This window comes from Physeter macrocephalus, chromosome 18 (genome assembly GCF_002837175.3).
Source record: "Physeter macrocephalus isolate SW-GA chromosome 18, ASM283717v5, whole genome shotgun sequence".
In the NCBI taxonomy this organism is placed as follows: domain Eukaryota; kingdom Metazoa; phylum Chordata; class Mammalia; order Artiodactyla; family Physeteridae; genus Physeter; species Physeter macrocephalus.
The window spans coordinates 51546442-51566267 of NC_041231.1; the positions used below are offsets into that span (position 1 = coordinate 51546442).

At 38.8% G+C, this 19826-nt stretch overlaps 1 protein-coding gene across 1 annotated transcript in view; it reads right to left on the bottom strand.

Annotated features, from left to right (window-relative positions):
- The window catches only part of OXSR1 (oxidative stress responsive kinase 1), a 109879-nt gene that overhangs the window by 82228 nt on the left and 7825 nt on the right, over positions 1-19826 (bottom strand). The window contains exons 2-3 of the mRNA XM_024132256.3: positions 11010-11122; positions 3230-3338 (exon numbers count right to left, since the gene is read on the bottom strand). Of these exons, the coding sequence (XP_023988024.1) occupies positions 3230-3338; positions 11010-11122 (222 nt within the window). The remainder of the gene's footprint in view (positions 1-3229; positions 3339-11009; positions 11123-19826) is intronic.

Sequence of the window (19826 nt, forward strand, 5' to 3'; positions counted from 1 at the left end):
CGTACCACAAAAAAAAAAAAAAAAAATTAAATTAAATACAAAGAAAAAATATTGAAGCAGCAAGGGAAAAGCAACAAATAACATACAAGGGAATCCTCATAAGATTAACAGCTGATCTTTCAGCACAAACTCTGCAAGCCAGAAGGGAGTGGCAGGATATATTTAAAGTGATGAAAGGAAAAACTTACAACCAAGATTATTCTATCCAGCAAGGATCTCAATCAGATTCAATGGAGAAATTAAAACCTTTACAGACAAGCAAAAGCTAAGAGAATTCAGCACCACCAAACCTGCTTTACAACAAATGCTAAAGGAACTTCTCTAGGCAGGAAACACAAGAGAAGGAAAAGACCTACTGTAACAAACCCAAAACAATTAAGAAAATGGTAATAGGAACATACAAATCGAAAATTACCTTAAATATAAATGGATTAAATGCTCCAACCAAAAGACACAGACTGGCTGAATGGATACAAAAACAAGACCCGTATAACAAACAAAAGCCCAGGACCAGATGGCTTCACAGGCGAATTCTATCAAACATTTAGAGAAGAGCTAACACTTATCCTTCTCAAAGTCTTCCAAAATATAGCACAGGGAGGAACACTCCCAAACTCATTCAACCATCACCCTGATACCAAAACCAGACAAAGATGTCACAAAAAAAGAAAACCATAGGCCAATATCACTGATGAACATAGTTGTAAAAATCCTCAACAAAATACTAGCAAACAGAATCCAACAGCACATTAAAAGGATCATACACCATGATCAAGTGGGGTTTATCCCAGGAATGCAAGGATTCTTCAATATACGCAAATCAATCAATGTGATACACCATATTAACAAACTGAAGGATAAAAACCATATGATAATCTCAATAGATGCAGAAAAAAGCTTTCGACAAAACTCAACACACATTTGTGATAAAAACCCTCCAGAAAGTAGGCATAGAGGGAATTTACCTCAACATAATAAAGGCCATATATGACAAACCCACAGTGAACATCGTTCTCAAAGGTGAAAAACTGAAACCATTTCCACATAGATCAGGAACAAGACAAGGTTGCCCACTCTCACCACTATTATTCAACATAGTTTTGGAAGTTTTAGCCACAGCAGTCAGAGAAGAAAAAGAAATAAAAGGAACCCAAATCGGAAAGAAGAAGTAAAACTGTCACTGTTTGCAGATGACATGATACTGTACATAGAGAATCCTAAAGCTGCTACCAGAAAACTACTAGAGCTTATCAATGAATTTAGTAAAGTAGCAGGATACAAAATTAATGCACAGAAATCTCTTGCATTCCTATACACTAATGATGAAAAATCTGCAAGGGAAATTAAGGAAACACTCCCATTTACCACTGAAACAAAAAGAATAAAATACCCAGGAATAAACCTACCTAAGGAGACAAAAGACCTGTATGCAGAAAACTATAAGACACTGATGAAAGAAGTTAAAGATGGTACAAACAGATGGAGAAATACACCATGTTCTTGGATTGGAAGAATCAACATTGTGAAAATGACTACACTACCCAAAGCAATCTACAGGTTCAATACAATCCCTATCAAACTACCAATGGCAGTTTTCACAGAACTAGAATAAAAAATTTCACAATTTGTAGGGAAACACAAAAGACCCCAAATAGCTAAAGCAATCCTGAGAAAGAAAAACAGAGCTGGAGGAATCAGGCTTCCTGACTTCAGACTATATTATAAAGCTACAGTAGTCAAGACAGTATGGTGCTGGCACAAAAACAGAAATATGGATCAGTGGGACAGGATAGAAAGCCCAGAGATAAATCCACGCACATACGGTCACCTTATCTTTGATAAAGGAGGCAAAAATATACAATGGAGAAAAGACAGCCTCTTCAGTAAGTGGTGCTGGGAAAACAGGATGGCTTCATGTAAAACAATGAAATTATAATGCTCCTTAACACCATACACAAAAATAAACTCAAAATGGATTAAAGACCTAAATGTAAGGTCAGACACTATAAAACTCTTAGAGGAAAACATAGGCAGAACACTCTATGACATAAATCACAGAAAGATCCTTTTTGACCCATCTCCTAGAGAAATGGAAATAAAACAAAAATAAACAAATGGGACTTAATGAAACTTAAAAGCTTTTGCATAGCAAAGGAAAACATAAACAAGACAAAAAGACAACCCTCAGAATGGGAGAAAATATTTGCAAATGAAGTAACTGACAAAGGATTAATCTCCAAAATATAAAAACAGAACTACCATATGACCCAGCAATCCCACTACTGGGCATATACGCTGAGAAAACCATAACTCAAAAAGAATCATGTACCACAATGTTCATGGCAGCACTATTTACACTAGCCAGGACATGGAAGCAACCTAAGTGTCCATCGACAGATGAATGGATAAAGAATATGTGGCACATATATATAATGGCATATTACCCAGCCATAAAAAGAAATGAAATTGAGTTATTTGTAGTGCGGTGGATGGACCTAGAATCTGTCACACAGAGTGAAGTAAGTCAGAAAGAGAAAAACAAATACCGTATGCTAACACATATATATGGAATCTAAGTAAGAACAACTCGTTCTGAAGAACCTAGGGTCAGAACAGGAATAAAGACACAGACACAGAGAATGGACTTAAGGACAAGGGGAGGGGGAAAGGTAAGCTGGGATGAAGTGAGAGAGTGGCATTGACATAAATACACTACCAAATGTAAAACAGATAGCTAGTGAGAAGCAGCCACATAGCACAGGGAGATCAGCTCGGTGCTTTGTGACCACCTAGAGGGGTGGGATAAGGAGTGTGGGAGGGAGACACAAGAGGGAGGGGATATGGGGATATATGTATACGTATAGCTGCTTCACTTTGTTATACAGCAGCAACTAACACAACAATGTAAAGCAATTATACTCCAATAAAGATGTTAAAAAAAAAATTCAGAATGTGGGACAAGATAGACCCTTCAGACCAGACCCTTCAGTAAGTCTGCCTCATGGAAGAGAGGAAGTAGGAGGGAACCATCCTAGATTAAGAGTAATTGAAGAGGCATGACAAACAAATGCAACATGTGAAACTTGTCTCAGCTTGTACACTATTATCATTAGATACTTTATTCTCAGTATCTCCTCAAATGTAAATGTCCGTGAAAACCAAAACAAGAAAAACATTTGTATAAATTTTCCAAACCATGGAAGTCGAAATTTAATTGTACTCTACTCACCTCCACTTAGCAGCTTCATGACTAGCCACAGCTCATCTTTTACCACAAAAGACGTGTAGTAAGACACAATATTAGGATGATGGCACTGACTCATGGCTTGAATTTCTTTCTACAAAGAAGAGAAAACATGGTAATTCATTATATGCAAGCCTAAAACAACACTAGAAGTTACTGAATCCAGATCTGGGAATTCCAAAGACTATGTCACAACCTTTCTGGGATTTTCATGCCTGACCTCTGCAAGAATGGTTAAACCAGGGATTTCCCTGGTGGTGCAGTGGTTAAGAATCCGCCTGCCAATGCAGGGGACACAGGTTCTATCCCTGGTCTGGGAAGATTCCCACATGCCGCGGAGCAACTAAGCCTATGCGCCACAACTACTGAGGCTGCGCTCTACAGCCCGCGAGCCACAACTACTGAAGCCCACGCGCCTAGAGCCCGTGCTCTGCAACAAGAGAAGCCACCGCAATGAGAAGGCCACGCACCGCAACAAAGAGTAGCCCCAACTAGAGAAAGCCTGCGGGCAGCAACGAAGACCCAATGGAGCCAAAAATAAAAATAAATAAATAAATAAATAAAAAGAATGGTTAAACCAAAAAAACCGCTTGGTTTCCCTCAGTCCATTCTGAATCTTACTCCTTTCACTCGTTAAACTAGCGATCTCTGAAACCAGAAACATGCACTATTTATCACACCCTGCCACAGCACCATAGAGGCCTCCAATGGGACACATATTTTTACTTCCAGGTGCCCTTAGAGAACCATCTTGGGAAATCAGGTTTTACAGTCACAGAGGATAATTATCAATACTAATAAACAAAGGGTGGTTTGTTTGTCTGTCTTTTTTCTCCAAAACATTGTTTCATCTCATTTTTGTGAAATGATTAACAGTTCTCACTTTAAAGAGGCCATAAACTAAATCCAAAGTAGACACCTGAGCCCAAAGTCTCAGCTTATACTATCTCATTCGAATTTAATGAATTTAAATTAGATTTGGTGTGATAAAATGCCTTATAAAAGCCCTGTGTGATCAGGGCCCGGTTTACCTCTCCATCATTCCTACTGCCTTCACTGATCCTACCCCCAACATACCCCAGTCCTATGATCCAGCCATAGTAACTTCAAGTGAGCCATGCTTCTTCTAACCATGGACATTTAACCCTGTTGTTCCCTCTGCCTCAAATACACTTCCCTCATTTTCACCTAGCTGAAAACACCAATTCTTCCTTCTGATCTCAGCCAAAATACCACTTCCTCCCAACTTCCCAGGTTGAGTTAGTTAGGTGTCCCTTCTCTTGGCTTCCAAGCTCTGTGTGTATCTCCTTACATCACAGCACATATGTACTGGATAATACATTGGATGCTTATTTGTCTGTCCTTTCCTGCTAGACTGACAACTCCAAGAAGGCAAGTACTTAAAAGTGGACTCCTACACATGGTGGGAATTATCATACTATATTGTAATTGCCTATTTATTTTTCTGCATCCCTCACAAAACTGTAGCTCAATGAGAGGTCAGACTCTGTATACTGGCACTTATTGTGCCTGGCACACAGTATACCCTCAATAAATATTTGCTGAATGAATAAAATCCTATAGCACTTTATATAGCTTTTTACTTACTGATGTATTAATACTTGCCCTATGCCCTTGGTATTTGTTCAGTAAGATCAATTGTGTAAAAGTTGCCCATAATCCCTGATTCATAAGAAGTGTTCAATAAACACTAGTTTTTCCACTCTCATTTTCTCTACTTGAATGTAAATTCTTTTACGGCAAGGACTTTGTTGTGTGTATTTTTGCTACCCACTAAGTTACTAGCACAGTCTTCCATACTAAAAGGTAAGTAAATATGAAGGATAAGGAGGAAGAACTAAAGTAAACACCTGCATATTGACATAGTTATACAGGATTTGAAGAGATAAGATATGTACATATAAGAGGGAATATAAAGAACAGCATATACGTGCCAAATGAGCAGTAAAGATAGTAAATGTTACAAGAATCCAGAGGAAAGAACAGTTAAGGCAGGCAAGAAGTCTTCACAGAGAAGGTGGGAACTACGTTTAGTTCTGCAGGATGTGGGCTGTTATAGCAGTATAAGGTGCAAAGCACATAAAATTACAAAAAAAAGGATGAAATAAGCAAGACAGATTTTAGGACACAGGAGTAAACCTGTCTAAGGTTAAGCAGTTCATGCTTTCAACAGAAATTTACCAAGTGCCTACTCTGTGCCAGGCACAGTCCCAGGTGCTTAACCACAATGGTGAACCCTCATGAAACTTACAGTCTGGTGAAGAAGTTAGACAAATACTAATTTATAACACAGATGAATAAAGTCTGATAGGACAAGTACTAAATACTACATGATTTCATCGGAGAGGTGAATTACCAAAAATTAGGAGTGGCAATCAGGGAAAGCTTCCTATAAGAAGTTTTACTACACTGACATTGAAATAGGAAAGATAAATATGTTTTTAGGGGTTTTGATTGTTTAATTACCTGGGACCGTATCATAAAGGACCTTGTAACTGTGTTCAATAATTTAGGCTTCATCCTAACAGCAATGGAAAGGCATCAAAGGTTTAACTATATTTATCTTTTCATAAAAATCACTCTGGCTGTAATGTAGAAAATAAAAGAGAGAAGGCAAGACTAAAGGGAAAGACTCTGTTCAAGGTTGTTGCCATGAGCTGGGTGAGATGATAATGGCCTGAAAAACGATAAACAGCTAATTTCTCAGTTTAGATTACTGTACTATGGTTATGTTACTCTTAGGAGATGTTGGGTGAACAGCATATGGGAACTTTCTGTACTGCTTTAGCAGCTCTTCTGTAAGGTTAAGACTATCACAAAATAAAAAGTTTAAAATAATAAGTGGTAATATGAATGAAAAGAAAGGGAAGAGTCAAGAGATGATACTAAAGAGGTATAAACAATAGGACTTGGTGACTAACTGGACAGGAGAGGTGAAAGAGACAGAAATCACATAGGGGAGTGACAATGCAAAGAGCTGGGGTCAAATGGTCCAAGGTCTTAAATGTTAAGCAAAAGGTTTTGAGCTTAATCTTGGAAAAAAGAGTACTACAAAGGGTTTTCTAAAAGGAGACTATGGCGGGGGGGGGGCGGGGGGGATAAATTGGGAATTTGAGACCAACAGATACACACTACCATATATAAAACAGACAAACAATAAAGACCTACTGTATAGCACAGGGACCTATATTCAATATCCTGTAATAACCCATAATGGAAAAGAATCTGAAAAAGTATACATATACATACATATATGTATGTATAACTCAATCACTTTGTTGTACACCTGAAACACTGTAAATCAACTACAACTAAAAAAAATTAATAAAAACAAACAAACAAAAAACAACCACAACAGAAAAAAAGAGGCTATCAGGAGAGCCATAAATTTTAAAGATAAAAAGGGCCTTAAATATTCCTTTTCTTCTCTTCTATTCCTCTTAATTCCCCTTGGAGTTATCCTTTTCCCTTTCATTTCAAAAAGAAAAAATATACATATTAAGTGCACTGCAAGAGTGGTATATTCATTCTGACTCAAATTTCCCAGCAGCTTCCTCAACACTCATAAGTGATTCCACCCCTACTCATGAAAATGCTTTCTTGAAAGTCCTTTATTGTCTGCTAATACCAGATCTTTTGTCTGGAATTTTCAGTTCTCCACCTGAAGCCATGTTTTAATGATGACTGTTCATTCCTTCTTGAAACTCACTCATCTTGATTTCTACTATTTACTCCCTGGTTTTCTGATTACTCTAACGTAGGTGGTTTTCCTCCACTTCACACTATTCAGTCAGTCCCCAAGTAATGTTAATTTATTCATTCACTCATTCAGAGTGAACAGTCCAGTCCCTGCCCTCATGGAGTGCTCATTCTAGTACTAACAATTTTTCCATCTATAAAATGTCTAGGGAATTTGTGTCTTCCTTTCCATTATCACTGTCAATGCCTGAATTTAGTCTCAATATCTCTTTGTGTTCTTCAACCTATGGGTTGCAACTCATACGGGTCATGAAATAAATTTAGTAGATCACATTAAAAAAAAAAACCAGACAAACAAAAATAGGATAGAAAATCAGAGTGCATTCCACATAATATAATTAAGAATTGTTTTATAAAAATGTTGTTTCCGTTATATTAATATATAATATCATATATATTAAAAATGTTAATATATAATATGCTATTCTTTGCTGATCTTAAGACCCCCTGCCCGGCAGGGTCTCCATCTCTGCCTCTTCAAAGTCTTCCCAGACCAGGTGGCCCAGGACACAAACATCTCCACAAAGGCCTCCACTTTCATAACTGGTAGCTCCCTTCTTCCTCTTATTTCAACACAGTACTTATACCTTTCCTAGGCATTTGTCACACTCTGCCTTGTACAGCAGGCAAGAGCCTTAACTCTTCAACTAGATTGTAAGCCTCTTGGCAGAAGAAAAGACATTTTAAGCCTCTTAATGGTCCCCTCAGATGTTTGTTCAATGAATCTAGTCCTAGCATCTACCAGAGGAGAGAAAAATCTCAATATATTACACAGTTGCCTTTCTCAGAGAAAAGTCTGTGAGTAAAATCTCTGGAGAAAATAAATGTAGTAAGATTTGACAGCTGATTTTGTGATCACACTTAGCAAAGGCTGTCAGACAAGAAAACATTTTGACAAGAGAAAGGAGCAATATACTGCGTCCTCACTAATAACTGTCACACACATTACACACCTGTAATTGGTTTACATCAGTACTCTCTGGAGAACCCAGAGCATCCTTTCTGCATTATAATAAAGACAGTTTTGAAAATAAATTTTAAAATCACAACATCAAAAGTTTAGTGTGTTGAGCTAATAGTTTTTTTTAAGATAAATTAAAGGGCTTCATATCTTTTCGATACAGAGCCCTTGGCACTCAGATCTCAAGTCTCAACACCACCACAAAACACCACAAATAAATCGGGTATTCTTTATATTTCTGATATTTCTTCAGGGTTAGTGGAATCTTACCTGCATACCCACCAAGAAAGCCAATTATTTTTAACTTGCTTTAAATCACTTTCCCCCACCTTTACTTATTTGCTGAATATATAAATACTGCGTTTGCAATGTAAAGATTAATGAAATATGTGGCCAATTTTTATGGAGGTCTAACGAGGTTTTTTTCCTCTTACTAAGCTATATCAAATTTGCAGTCCTCTAAAAGTAAGGCCCTAGTGTAATAATACAAATATTACTTTCAAGAATGTCAAACAATATTTGAGAAGAGCTGTTCTTTCTACTTTTGAACTAAGATTATAATTATTTAGTTAGTATTACATGAAGCAGAAAATAATAGACTTGGATCAGAAAAACCTGATTTTTAATCCAGACTCTGTTACTTATCATGATTTACTTCCCTCATCTATAAAGTGGAGCTTCTACCTATCTCAGAGATGTTTATGAGGTTAAAGTACACTAGTGCCTAGTACTGAAAAGATGTTTGTTATTATCATCATATGTGCTTAGTAGTCAAGTTATTTAAACTTTGAGCCTCAGTTTCTTTAGTCATAAAGTAATAAATAATAAGACTTTCATTCATCTTTACACTACCCTTATAGATTATGTAAAATAACTGGCAAATGACAGGAATTCATATTGGGCTTTTCAAATTCCAGTGTTAATATATGGGTTAAAAATATTGTTTTTCCAAATACCGTATGCTAACGCATATATATGGAATCTAAAAAAGCAGTACTAATGAACCTAGTGGCAGGGCAGGAATAAAGACACAGACATAGAGAATGACCTTGAGGACACGGGGGGAAGGGGAAGCTGGGATGAAGTGAGAAGTAGCACTGACATATATACACTACCAAATGTAAAATGGATTGCTAGTGGGAAACTGCTGCATAGCACAGGGAGATCAGCTCGGTGCTTTGTGACCACCTAGAGGGGTGGGATAGGGAGGCTGGGAGGGATGCTAAAGAGGGAGGGGATATGGGGATGTATGTATATGTATAGCTGATTCAATTTGTTGTACAGCAGAAACAAACACAACACTGTAAAGCAATTATACTCCAATAAAGATGTGAAAAAAAAATTTTTTTTTAATATTGTTTTTCTTTAACAATAAGAATTAGTTTACAATTTAGACTTATTTTATGATCACTGCAGTTCAAATGCCCAAATGGTGCTCTAAGGTATTGCTGGCATCTGTAAATCCAAGTTCATCACATGGCATTTCAATCAGCATCTCCTTCCAAGTGTGTGTTCTCTCACCAAAGACAGCTCTAGATCACTCCAGTAACCCAACTCTTCAGCTTCTGCTTATGCATTATCAACTCCAGAAGAAATACATTTGTCTCATCTGCTGAAAGTTCAATATATAATTCTATTATCTCTTTTTCTTTATTCCAATTATTCCCTAAATACTCACTACAGACTACACCAGAAATTAAACCCAATCTAGGACTGATAGATCATACCAGTCTTAGCTCCTGTCCTTTCTACTATTAGCTGTACATGATCTTAGAGAAATTACTTAACAATATAACAATATTAGTTCATATTTGTGTGGCAGCTTATGGTTTTCAAGTACTGTATCATTCAGTCTTCAAGAAAAACCTCATAAGGGACTTCCCTGGTGGCGCAGTGGTTAAGAATTCGCCTGCCAATGCAGGGGACACGGGTTCGATCCCTGGTCCGGTAATATCCCATACGCCACAGAGCAACTAAGCCCGTGCGCCACAACTACTGAGCCTGCACTCTAGAGCCTGCGTGCCTAGAGCCTGTGCTCTGCAACAAGAGAAGCCACCGCAATGAGAAGCCCGTGCACCACAACTAAGAGTAGCCCTCCGCTCACCGCAACTAGAGAAAGCCCATGCGCGGCAACGAAGACCCAACGCAGCCATAAATAAATAAATAAATTTAAAAAAAAAAAGAAAGAAAAACCTCATGAGGTACACAAAGCAGAAGCAGATATTATTTCCAATTTAAACCAAAGAAACTGAGGATTTAAAAAATTAAATGATTTGGAAAAACTATTTCATTTCCCTTGCTGAGTACTTACTATACACTTAAAAACTACTCTAGGTGTCATGGACCATAAAAGTACAAAACAATCCCTGTGTGACTAGCTTTTAATGCCACAGAACATCTCATGCAGCTGTGGATTCTTGAGATACCCTTTCTGCTCCCTGACCCTAGCCCTTGGAGAAGCCAATGCTGCTGGGGGGTCATTCTACCTCTCATCCTGCAACAATGGTCAGAATGCAGGTTGCTACCATGTTCCTAGAAGGCTAAAGCCTTTTAAAGGATACTTCATTTGACCCAGAAATCACAATTGCATGATACTATTTTAAGGAAAGTAAGAAGTAAGCAAGCATTGTTTATAACAACAAAGAGGAAACAAAAATCATCCAATACTAGAGAACAGGTTAGATAAAGTATTCAACAGAACACTACATACATATTGAAAGCTACATTAATTCATATTTATAGACATAGAAAGAATTTTATGATACATTTTTAATTGAAAAGAACAAGTATATGGTTACATTATTATGAAAATACAAAGATGTTTAAATGTGCACATACAGCAAGTGTCAATCTCAGAATGAGAAGACTATAATTTTTTTCTACTTACCTGGATTTTATAAATTTTACAATAAGCATTACTTATTAATGAAGAAATCACAAACCTTTTTAAAAAATAAAAAACAAAAAACTTAAAGTTATTTCCCACTCTAACATGAATATACAAGAAATATGAGAAGTGCATACCAGGAGTTCATCCATGCTAGTTTGACATTTCTCAAGGTTTATCCGTTTGATCGCCACTTTCTCCTTTTTAGGGGCACAATATGCTGCTTGGACCACAGCCGTAGCTCCACTCCCTAAAGATAAATATATAAATGAGTAAATATGTAGAGGGGTAGATAAAAACAAGACATTTTTAATTCCTACACAATTTAGACAAGGGGATAATTCTTAACTTATTCTTACACTCAACAAAAAATGCAGAGAAAACACTCTAAAAAGTAGGGTGTCAATAAAAGCAAAAGCCTTGACCATTTCACAGAATTGTCAATAAACACCAGCACACACACACACACACACACACACACACACACACACACACACACACACACACACACACACATTGCTAGAGTTCCAGAAGTTCTAGAATATGATGGTGTAGGCTCACATTTCCCTGCTCTTCTCTACTAAATACCTTAGAAATAATTCAACAATCATAAAGACAATCTGAAACAGACAATCTGAAAGGTGGAAAGAAGCAGATGGACTGGCTAGGACCCTCAGGATGTGAGGAAAAGCACTACTGTAAGCTCCCTGGGTTTTTCTTTTATCTCGCACATATCCATGAGTGGGCACCAGAACAGCCTGCTTCCTGGAATCAATGGGGATAGACGAACAGACAAACGAGAAAAATCCTTTCTAGCCAAAGGACTGTGAAAGGGGAAGCTCAGTAGCAACCTAGAAGACAGATTTCCCAATCCTTATCCAGGATAATCCACCCAACCCACCACAGCATCAGCATCAGCAGGGTCTCCACCCCACACCCAGACAGCAGCAGGCCAGATTCACCAAAGGGGCAACTAGGTCCCTGCCCCACACCTGGGGCAACATCCAGCCAATCTGCCCACAGATTGGGGTGGGGGGGGAACCAGACCCACACCCACCAGTCAGCCCAGGTAACACCTGTAGAGATTAAATAGGAGTCCTGCTGTGCCAGAAGAATAAAGCAGAAGATAACAGCACTGCCAGAGCTCAGAAAACTCAATTATCATAAGAATTACATAGCTCACAAAAGTAGGCCAGGACTTACACATTAAATGTAAGTAGAGTAACTGCCTACTAAAATAGAAATTTTAAATAGGATCAGGAGTCTCCTAACATTAATATCCTAAATGTCCATCACACAATTTAAAAAAAGAAAATCACATCATCACACCAAGAACCAGGAAAAACACACTTGAATGAGAAAAGACAATCTCACTGATACAAACACCAAAATGAATTACTAGTTGGAATTATCTGACAAGAATTTTATTTTATTTATTTTTTATTTTTTATTTTTTGTGGTACGCGGGCCTCTCACTGTTGTGGCCTCTCCCTTTGTGGAGCACAGGCTCCGGACACACAGGCTCAGTGACCATGGCTCATGGGCCCAGCCGCTCCAGGGCATGTGGGATCCTCCTGGACCGGGGCACGAACCCATGTCCCCTGCACCGGCAGGCAGACTCTCAACCACTGCGCCACCAGGGAAGCCCCCTGACAAGAATTTTAAAGCAGCCATCATAAAAGTGCTTCAACAAACAGTTAAGAATTATCTTAAAACAAAATAAAAAAATAGAAAAGCCTCAATAAGGAAACAGAGGTTACTAAAAAAAAAAAAAGCACTAACTGGAAATTATACAACTAAAACATATAATTTCCAAAACATAAAACCTGCTGGAGAAGCGCAATAGAAAAAGAGATAACAGGATAAATTCAGTGAACTTGAGGATAAGATCAATAATTTTACTCAATCTAAACAGCAGAGAGAAAAGAGACTGAAAAAAAAGAACAGAGCTTCAGGGAGAAGTGGAATAATAATAAAAGCTCTAAAATCTGTGTGGTAGGTAGAATAATACCTGCCCCCCAAGGTGACCACATCCTAATCCTTGAGACCTGTGAATGTTACAATAAATGGCAAAAAGACTTGGCACATGTTATTAAATTAAGGATGGAAAGATGATCCTGGATTATATGGGTGGGCCCAATTTAATTACAAGGGACTTTATAAAAGAGACGAAGGAGGGTCAGAGTCAGAGAAGATGAGACAATGAAAGCAGAGGTAAAAGTAATGGAGCCATGAGCCAAGGGAGGAACCTTGAAAACATACTATGCGAAGTAAACCAATCACAAAAAACCATGTATTGTATGACTCCATATATATGAAATGTCCATAGAACAGGCAAATCCACAGACACAGAAAACAGATTAGTAGTTACCAGGGGCTAGGAGAAGAGGAGAATGGGAGGTTACTGCTTAAGGGGTACAATTTCTTTCTGGGGTGAGGAAAATGCTCTGGAATTAGACAATGATGATGGATGCAAAACACTGAATATACTAAAAAACCACTGAACTGTACACTTAAAAAATGATTAGTTTTTAACACAACATTGTAAAGCAATTATACTCCAATAAAGATGTTAAAAAAATGGTTAGTTTTATGTTAAGTGACATATCCTGCTCTTTTTAAAAAAGGGAACAACTTTAGCTCACAGTTCAACAATTTAGAAAAAAAGGAAGAAGCAGGAGCACTTTCCAACTCATTTCATGAAGCCAGTATTACCAACACCAAAACAAAACAAAGACATCACAAGAAAAAACAAAACAAAACAAAATAACTACAGACCAATACCTCTCATGCACTTAGCTGCAAAATCCTTGACAAAATGTTAGCCAACTGAATCCAGCAATAGATAATACACCACAACCAAGTAGTATGTATTCCAGGTATGCAAGGCTGGTACAATTAAAAAAAAAAATCAATGTAATACACTGTATCAACAGGCTAAAGAAGAAAAATCATATGAGCATATCCACTGACACAAAAACACTTTATAAAAATTCAACACCATTCATGATAAAAAAGCTCTCAGCAAACTAGGAATAGAGGCGAACTTCTTCAACCTCATAAAGAACATTTACAAAAAAAACCTTACAGCTAACATCATACTGGTGAAAGACTGCCTTCCCTCTAAGATTGCGAAAAAGGCAAAGATGTTCATTCTTATCACTTTTATTCAACATAGCACTGGAAGTCCTAGACAGCACAATAAAGCAAGGAAAAGAAAAGGCATCCAGATTGGAAAAGAAGAAATAAAACGGTCCCTGTTTGTAGATGTCATGACCGTCTATAAAAAAAGAAAAAGCTTCTAAAACTAATAAAAGAGTTTAGCAAGGTTGCAAGATAAAAGATCAACACGCAAAAACCAACTGCATTTCTATATACTAACAACAATCAAGTGGAAACCAAAATCTTAAAACACAATATCATTTACAATTGCTCCCCCAAAATGAAACATTTAGGTATAAATCCAATAAATTATGAACAGGATCTATATGCTGAAAATTACAAAATACCAAACAAAGAAAACAAAAAAGACCTAAATAACTGGAGACTTACCATGTTCATGGATTCGAAAAATCAACACAGTAAAGATGTCAATACTCCCCAAATTGACTACATATAGGTTTAAGGCAATTCCTTTCAAAATCCTGGCGAAGTATTCTGTACACATACACAGCTTACTCTAAAGTTTATAGGAAAAGGGAAGGCCCTAGAATAATCAACACAATAGTAAAGAAGATGAACAGGTCTTCCCTGGCGGTGCAGTGGTTAAGAATCCGCCTGCCAATGCAGGGAACACTGGTTTGAGCCCTGCTCCGGGAAGATCCCACATGGCGCAGAGCAACTAAGCTTGTGTGCCACAACTACTGAGCCTGCACTCTAGAGCCCTTGAACCACAACTACTGAAGCCTGTGCGCCTAGAGCCCCTGCTCCACAACAAGAGAAGCCACCACAATGAGAAGCCTGTGCGACAGAAAGAAGACCCAATGCAGTCAAAAATAAAATAGATAAAATTAATTGAAAAAAAAAAGAACAAAGTTGAAGGATTCATACCATCCAATTTAAAGACTTATTATATAGTTACAGTAATCAAGAGAGTGTGGTATAGGCAGAGGGACACACACACACACACACACACACACACACACACACACAAAACAGAACAGAGAACCCAGAAATAGGTGAGGATATGGTTAAACTGGATCACTCATACAATGTAGGCAGAAATATAAAATATGGTATAGCCACTCTGGAAAATAGTTTGGCCATTTCTCTTAAAACTAAAAATGAACTTGTACAACTCAGCATTTGTATGCCTGGGTATTTATCTGAGAGAAATTAAAATTAAAAATTTTCTGAGAGAAATTAAAAATTCATATACAAGTTTCTGTGTGAACAGAAACTTGTATATGAATATTCACAGCAGCTTTATTCATAATAGCTAAAAACTGGAAACTACCCAAATATTCTTTAACAGGTGAATGGTTAAACATATGGTATGTCCACAAAGACAAATATTACTCAGCAATAAAAATGAACAAACTATTGATATGCACAATTACTTGGATGAACCTCAAGGGCACTATGCTGAATGAAAAAAGCCAATCTCGGGCTTCCCTGGTGGCGCAGTGGTTGCGCGTCCGCCTGCCGATGCAGGGGAACCGGGTTCGCGCCCCGGTCTGGGAGGATCCCAATCTCAGAAAGTTACATATTTTATGACTCCATTTATATAATATATAACACTCTTGAAATAACAAAAATAACAGCAACAGAGAACAGATTAGTGGTTGTCAGGGATTAGGGATGTGAGTAGACAGGTTAGGAGGGCTATAAAGGGGTAGGCAGAGGGACTTTGTGGTGGAATACAGTTCTGTGCCTTGAATTTAGTTAGTGGTAGTTACACAAAGGTACACATGTAATAAAACTGCACAGAACCATACACACATGCACACAAATGAGTACAGTACAGTAGATAGTAATCTCTAAGTTCTGTAGATTGCTTTAAAAAAAAGAAAAACAAAGCCTAGGCTTCAATCCATCTATTACCCTTAATAAAATAATCTTCAAGGTCCATTTGCACAATATCACTCCTCAGATCACTAAACCACAGCCACTACTTGATACTGTACTTCTTTCTTTTTTAAAAATTTCATTTATTTATTTATTTATTTTTGGCTGCATTGGGTCTTCATTGCTGCGCACAGGCTTTCTCTAGTTGCAGCGAGCGGGGGTTACTCTTTGTTGTGGTGCACGGGCTTCTCATTGCGGTGGCTTCCCTTGTCATGGAGCATGGGCTCTAGGCACGCGGGCTTTAGTAGTTGTGGCTCGTGGGCTCTAGAGCACAGGCTCAGTAGTTGTGGCGCACAGGCCTAGTTGCTCTGCAGCATGTGGGATCCTCCCGGACCAGGGCTCGAACCCGTGTCCCCTGCACTGGCAGGCGGAGTCCTAACCACTGCACCACCAGGGAAGTCCCAATACTGTACTTCTTTTTTTTTTTTTTTTTTGTGGTATGCGGGCCTCCCCCTGCTGTGGCCTCTCCCGTTGCGGAGCACAGGCTCCGGACGCGCAGGCCCAGCAGCCATGGCTCACGGGCCCAGCCGCTCCGCGGCATGTGGGATCCTCCCAGACCGGGGCGCGAACCCGGTTCCCCTGCATCGGCAGGCGGGCGCACAACCACTGCGCCACCAGGGAAGCCCCCTCAATACTGTACTTCTTGATAACTCAACGCTTTAACTTATTTTCCATACCCCGGATGCAATTTAGTTTTCCCCATCTCCATTCCTCTGTGCAAACCATTCACCTTGCTTTCTACATATTAATCCATACCTCCCCCTCCTTTTAAAGCCCAAGTCAAAACTCACCTAACTTCAGGAAGCTCCATGGAAAACACACTTAGATTCAAACAAACTCCACCACCATTAGCAGGGTAAGTCTTGGTTCCCTGATTATGTGCTTGGAAATAGCAATGCTCAATAAATGTCATTATTGTTCATTTATTTACCTATTATCTTCCTATTAGACATTTAAACTGTTAAAAGACATAGCTGTGTCTCCTCAAGTATTTGGCATAGGGTAGGTTTATTACGCTTCTAAAGTACTTGAATCTTTACCAAAACACATGAGGATAAATTATCCTCACCAACTCCCCATCTCTAACCATACCACTTAAATTGTAGTATTTTTCAATGTTTTAATCACAGGTTCTCCTGTACATACAGCCTTGGATAGAGATGAAGTGTAAACAGTAAAAAAGAAAAAGTGTGCAAACATAAAATTCTTTCTTCCTTCCTCTCCATTCTCTCATTTTCTTCCCAAATAAAAAGTAATTTTAGGGACTTCCCTGGTGGCGCAGTGGTTAAGAATCCACCTGCCAATGCGGGGACACGGGTTCAATCCCTGGTTCGGAAGACCCCACATGCCATGGAGCAACTAAGCCCGTGCACCACAACTACTGAGCCTGCACTCTAGAGCCCGTGAGCCACAACTACTGAGCCCGACTGCCACAACTACTGAAACCCAAGCACCTAGAGCCCATGCTCCACAACAAGAGAAGCCACCGCAGTGAGAAGCCCGCGCACCACCACGAAGAGTAGCCCCCACTCGCCGCAACTAGAGAAAGCCCGCGCCCAGCAATGAAGACCCAACGCAGCCAAAAATAAATAAATAAATACATTATTTTTTTTTAAAGTAATTTCACAAAAATGTTTACAAAAGAGGGCATGGGGGAAGAAAAATATTGAAAGCATGTTGCATTTTACATGAAGCATTCTACTCAAAATTGCTTTTTCTTAATATAATTACTGTGTGATACATATTTTTAAAAATAAATTTATTTATTTATTTTTGGCTGCACTGGGTCTTCGTTGCTGGGCACGGGCTTTCTCTAGTTGCAGCGAGCGGGGGCTACTCTTTGTCATGGTGCACGGGCTTCTCATTGCGGGGCCTCTCCCCTTGCGGAGCATGGGCTCAATGCACAAGGGCTTCAGGAGCTATGGCTCGAAGGCTCTAGAGCGCAGGTTCAGCAGCAGTGGCACACGGGCCCAGTTGCTCTACAGCATGCGGGATCCTCCCGGACCAGGGCTCGAACCCGTGTTTAGTACATTGGCAGGCGGATTCCCAACCACTGTGCCACCAGGGAAGCCTCACAATACATATTTTTTCTTTCTCTTCTTTAAAGCAGGTTCCTTCATGAGGAATTTGTCAAACCACAAGTCAACTTACTGGGTTTCAACCATCATTTTTCTTAGAGAAAACAGAATCAAATTAGAAACCATCAGTATGTATTGCACATAGTAAAAGTAAACATTATCAATTATACTTCAATAAAAAAATATATTAAAAAATTAAAAAGTAAATATTATCTAGTAAAACTTTTACTTCAGTGTAAATACACACGAAAATATGTAAAAGGTAACTGTTAGGAATGGTTTAGACAAAGTGTGAAAGCTACTGTTCTAATGCCAGCAAATAAGCATTGGCTTAATATGAAGAATAATATAATGGAAAATGTAAAACAATTTCCTATAAAACATCCTAATTCAGAAGTTCACTATTTTACATGTTTTGCATCCTCCATGCACCATCCCCCATGCCCCCTCTTCCCCGCTTCTGTCCTCTCCTAGCTGGTCTTTAACTGCTGTGTTAGTGTACATGACACACCAGAATGGATTAAAGTGAAAAACCATGACTGAGCTTTCTCCTGAAATCCTTCAAACTGGGTAATGTTATCTCTTGAGACAGAAAAGGAGCTGCCCAAAGGCATGAGGGGGACTAAAAAAAATTTCACAGTCTCTCTCCACTTTACTAGATCCTGAAATTTAAAAGAGTAAGCAAAAATATGGATTTTATTCCTACCTGTGAGGAAAAAATAAATCAAATGAACCAAATCAACTGAAGATATTTTTCCCCCAAATTCTGACCAACCGTCACTATTACAGATACATATTCTAAAGATTTTAAGTATTTTTTAGTAAGGTTTTAACACTAACTAAAGAGCTAGTCCAGACTGTTCATTCTGAAAGATGACTAAGGTACTGTCACCTGAACCATGGAAAATACAGGACTTTACAATTTCGTAAACCTTTTTCTGAATAAGCCCTCTTGTCAGAGTCATACTGAAAATTAAAGCTCCTTTACAGAAACAGCTGAAAGAACAGTCATTATCATAAAAATCACGCTCTCTCTCCATACAAAGATGAAAATAAAGACACTGCCATATGCTCTGAGTAATTATTCAAGCAGCCTGATGGTTTTGCAATGAATCATCTCTCTCTCCTGTTCACTCTGGTGATCTCTATCTCAACGGATATTAACCCCATCCTTCTGGATGCTCCTGTCAAATATCTTGGATACTTCTCACATCCAATCCAATGGCACATCTCTAACTTCAAAATATGCTACACCAGCATCTGACTGCTTCTCACCACCTCCACTACTACCTCTCTCCCCTGGATAACCTCTCCTACCCTCATACCCTTACAAAACTATTCTCCACATAGAAGCCCAGGTTATCTTTTTAAAACATAAAATCTTATGCAAAGCAAAAGCCAAGTACCACAATGACTTACCACGCTTCATACCATCTGATGGCCAGGACCATCCATCCCTATCTACCACCTTACTCTCCCGATCTCTTCAACCGGTCTGCCTCTTCAACTTCGGAATCACTCTGCTCCAGCCACCCTTACCTCATTATTCCTTAGTCACATCAGTGTGCTCCTTCTTCAGGACCTCTGCTCCTGATGTTCCCTCTGCTGAGACCAAACTACCTACAGATAACCACAATGTTCACTTCTCCACCTCCTTCAGGTCTTTCCTCAAATGTCACCTTCTCAGTGAGGCTTTCCTTGATCTCTTTAAAACTCACCTCTGGGCTTCCCTGGTGGCGCAGTGGTTGCGCGTCCGTCTGCCGATGCAGGGGAACCGGGTTCGCGCCCCGGTCTGGGAGGATCCCACAT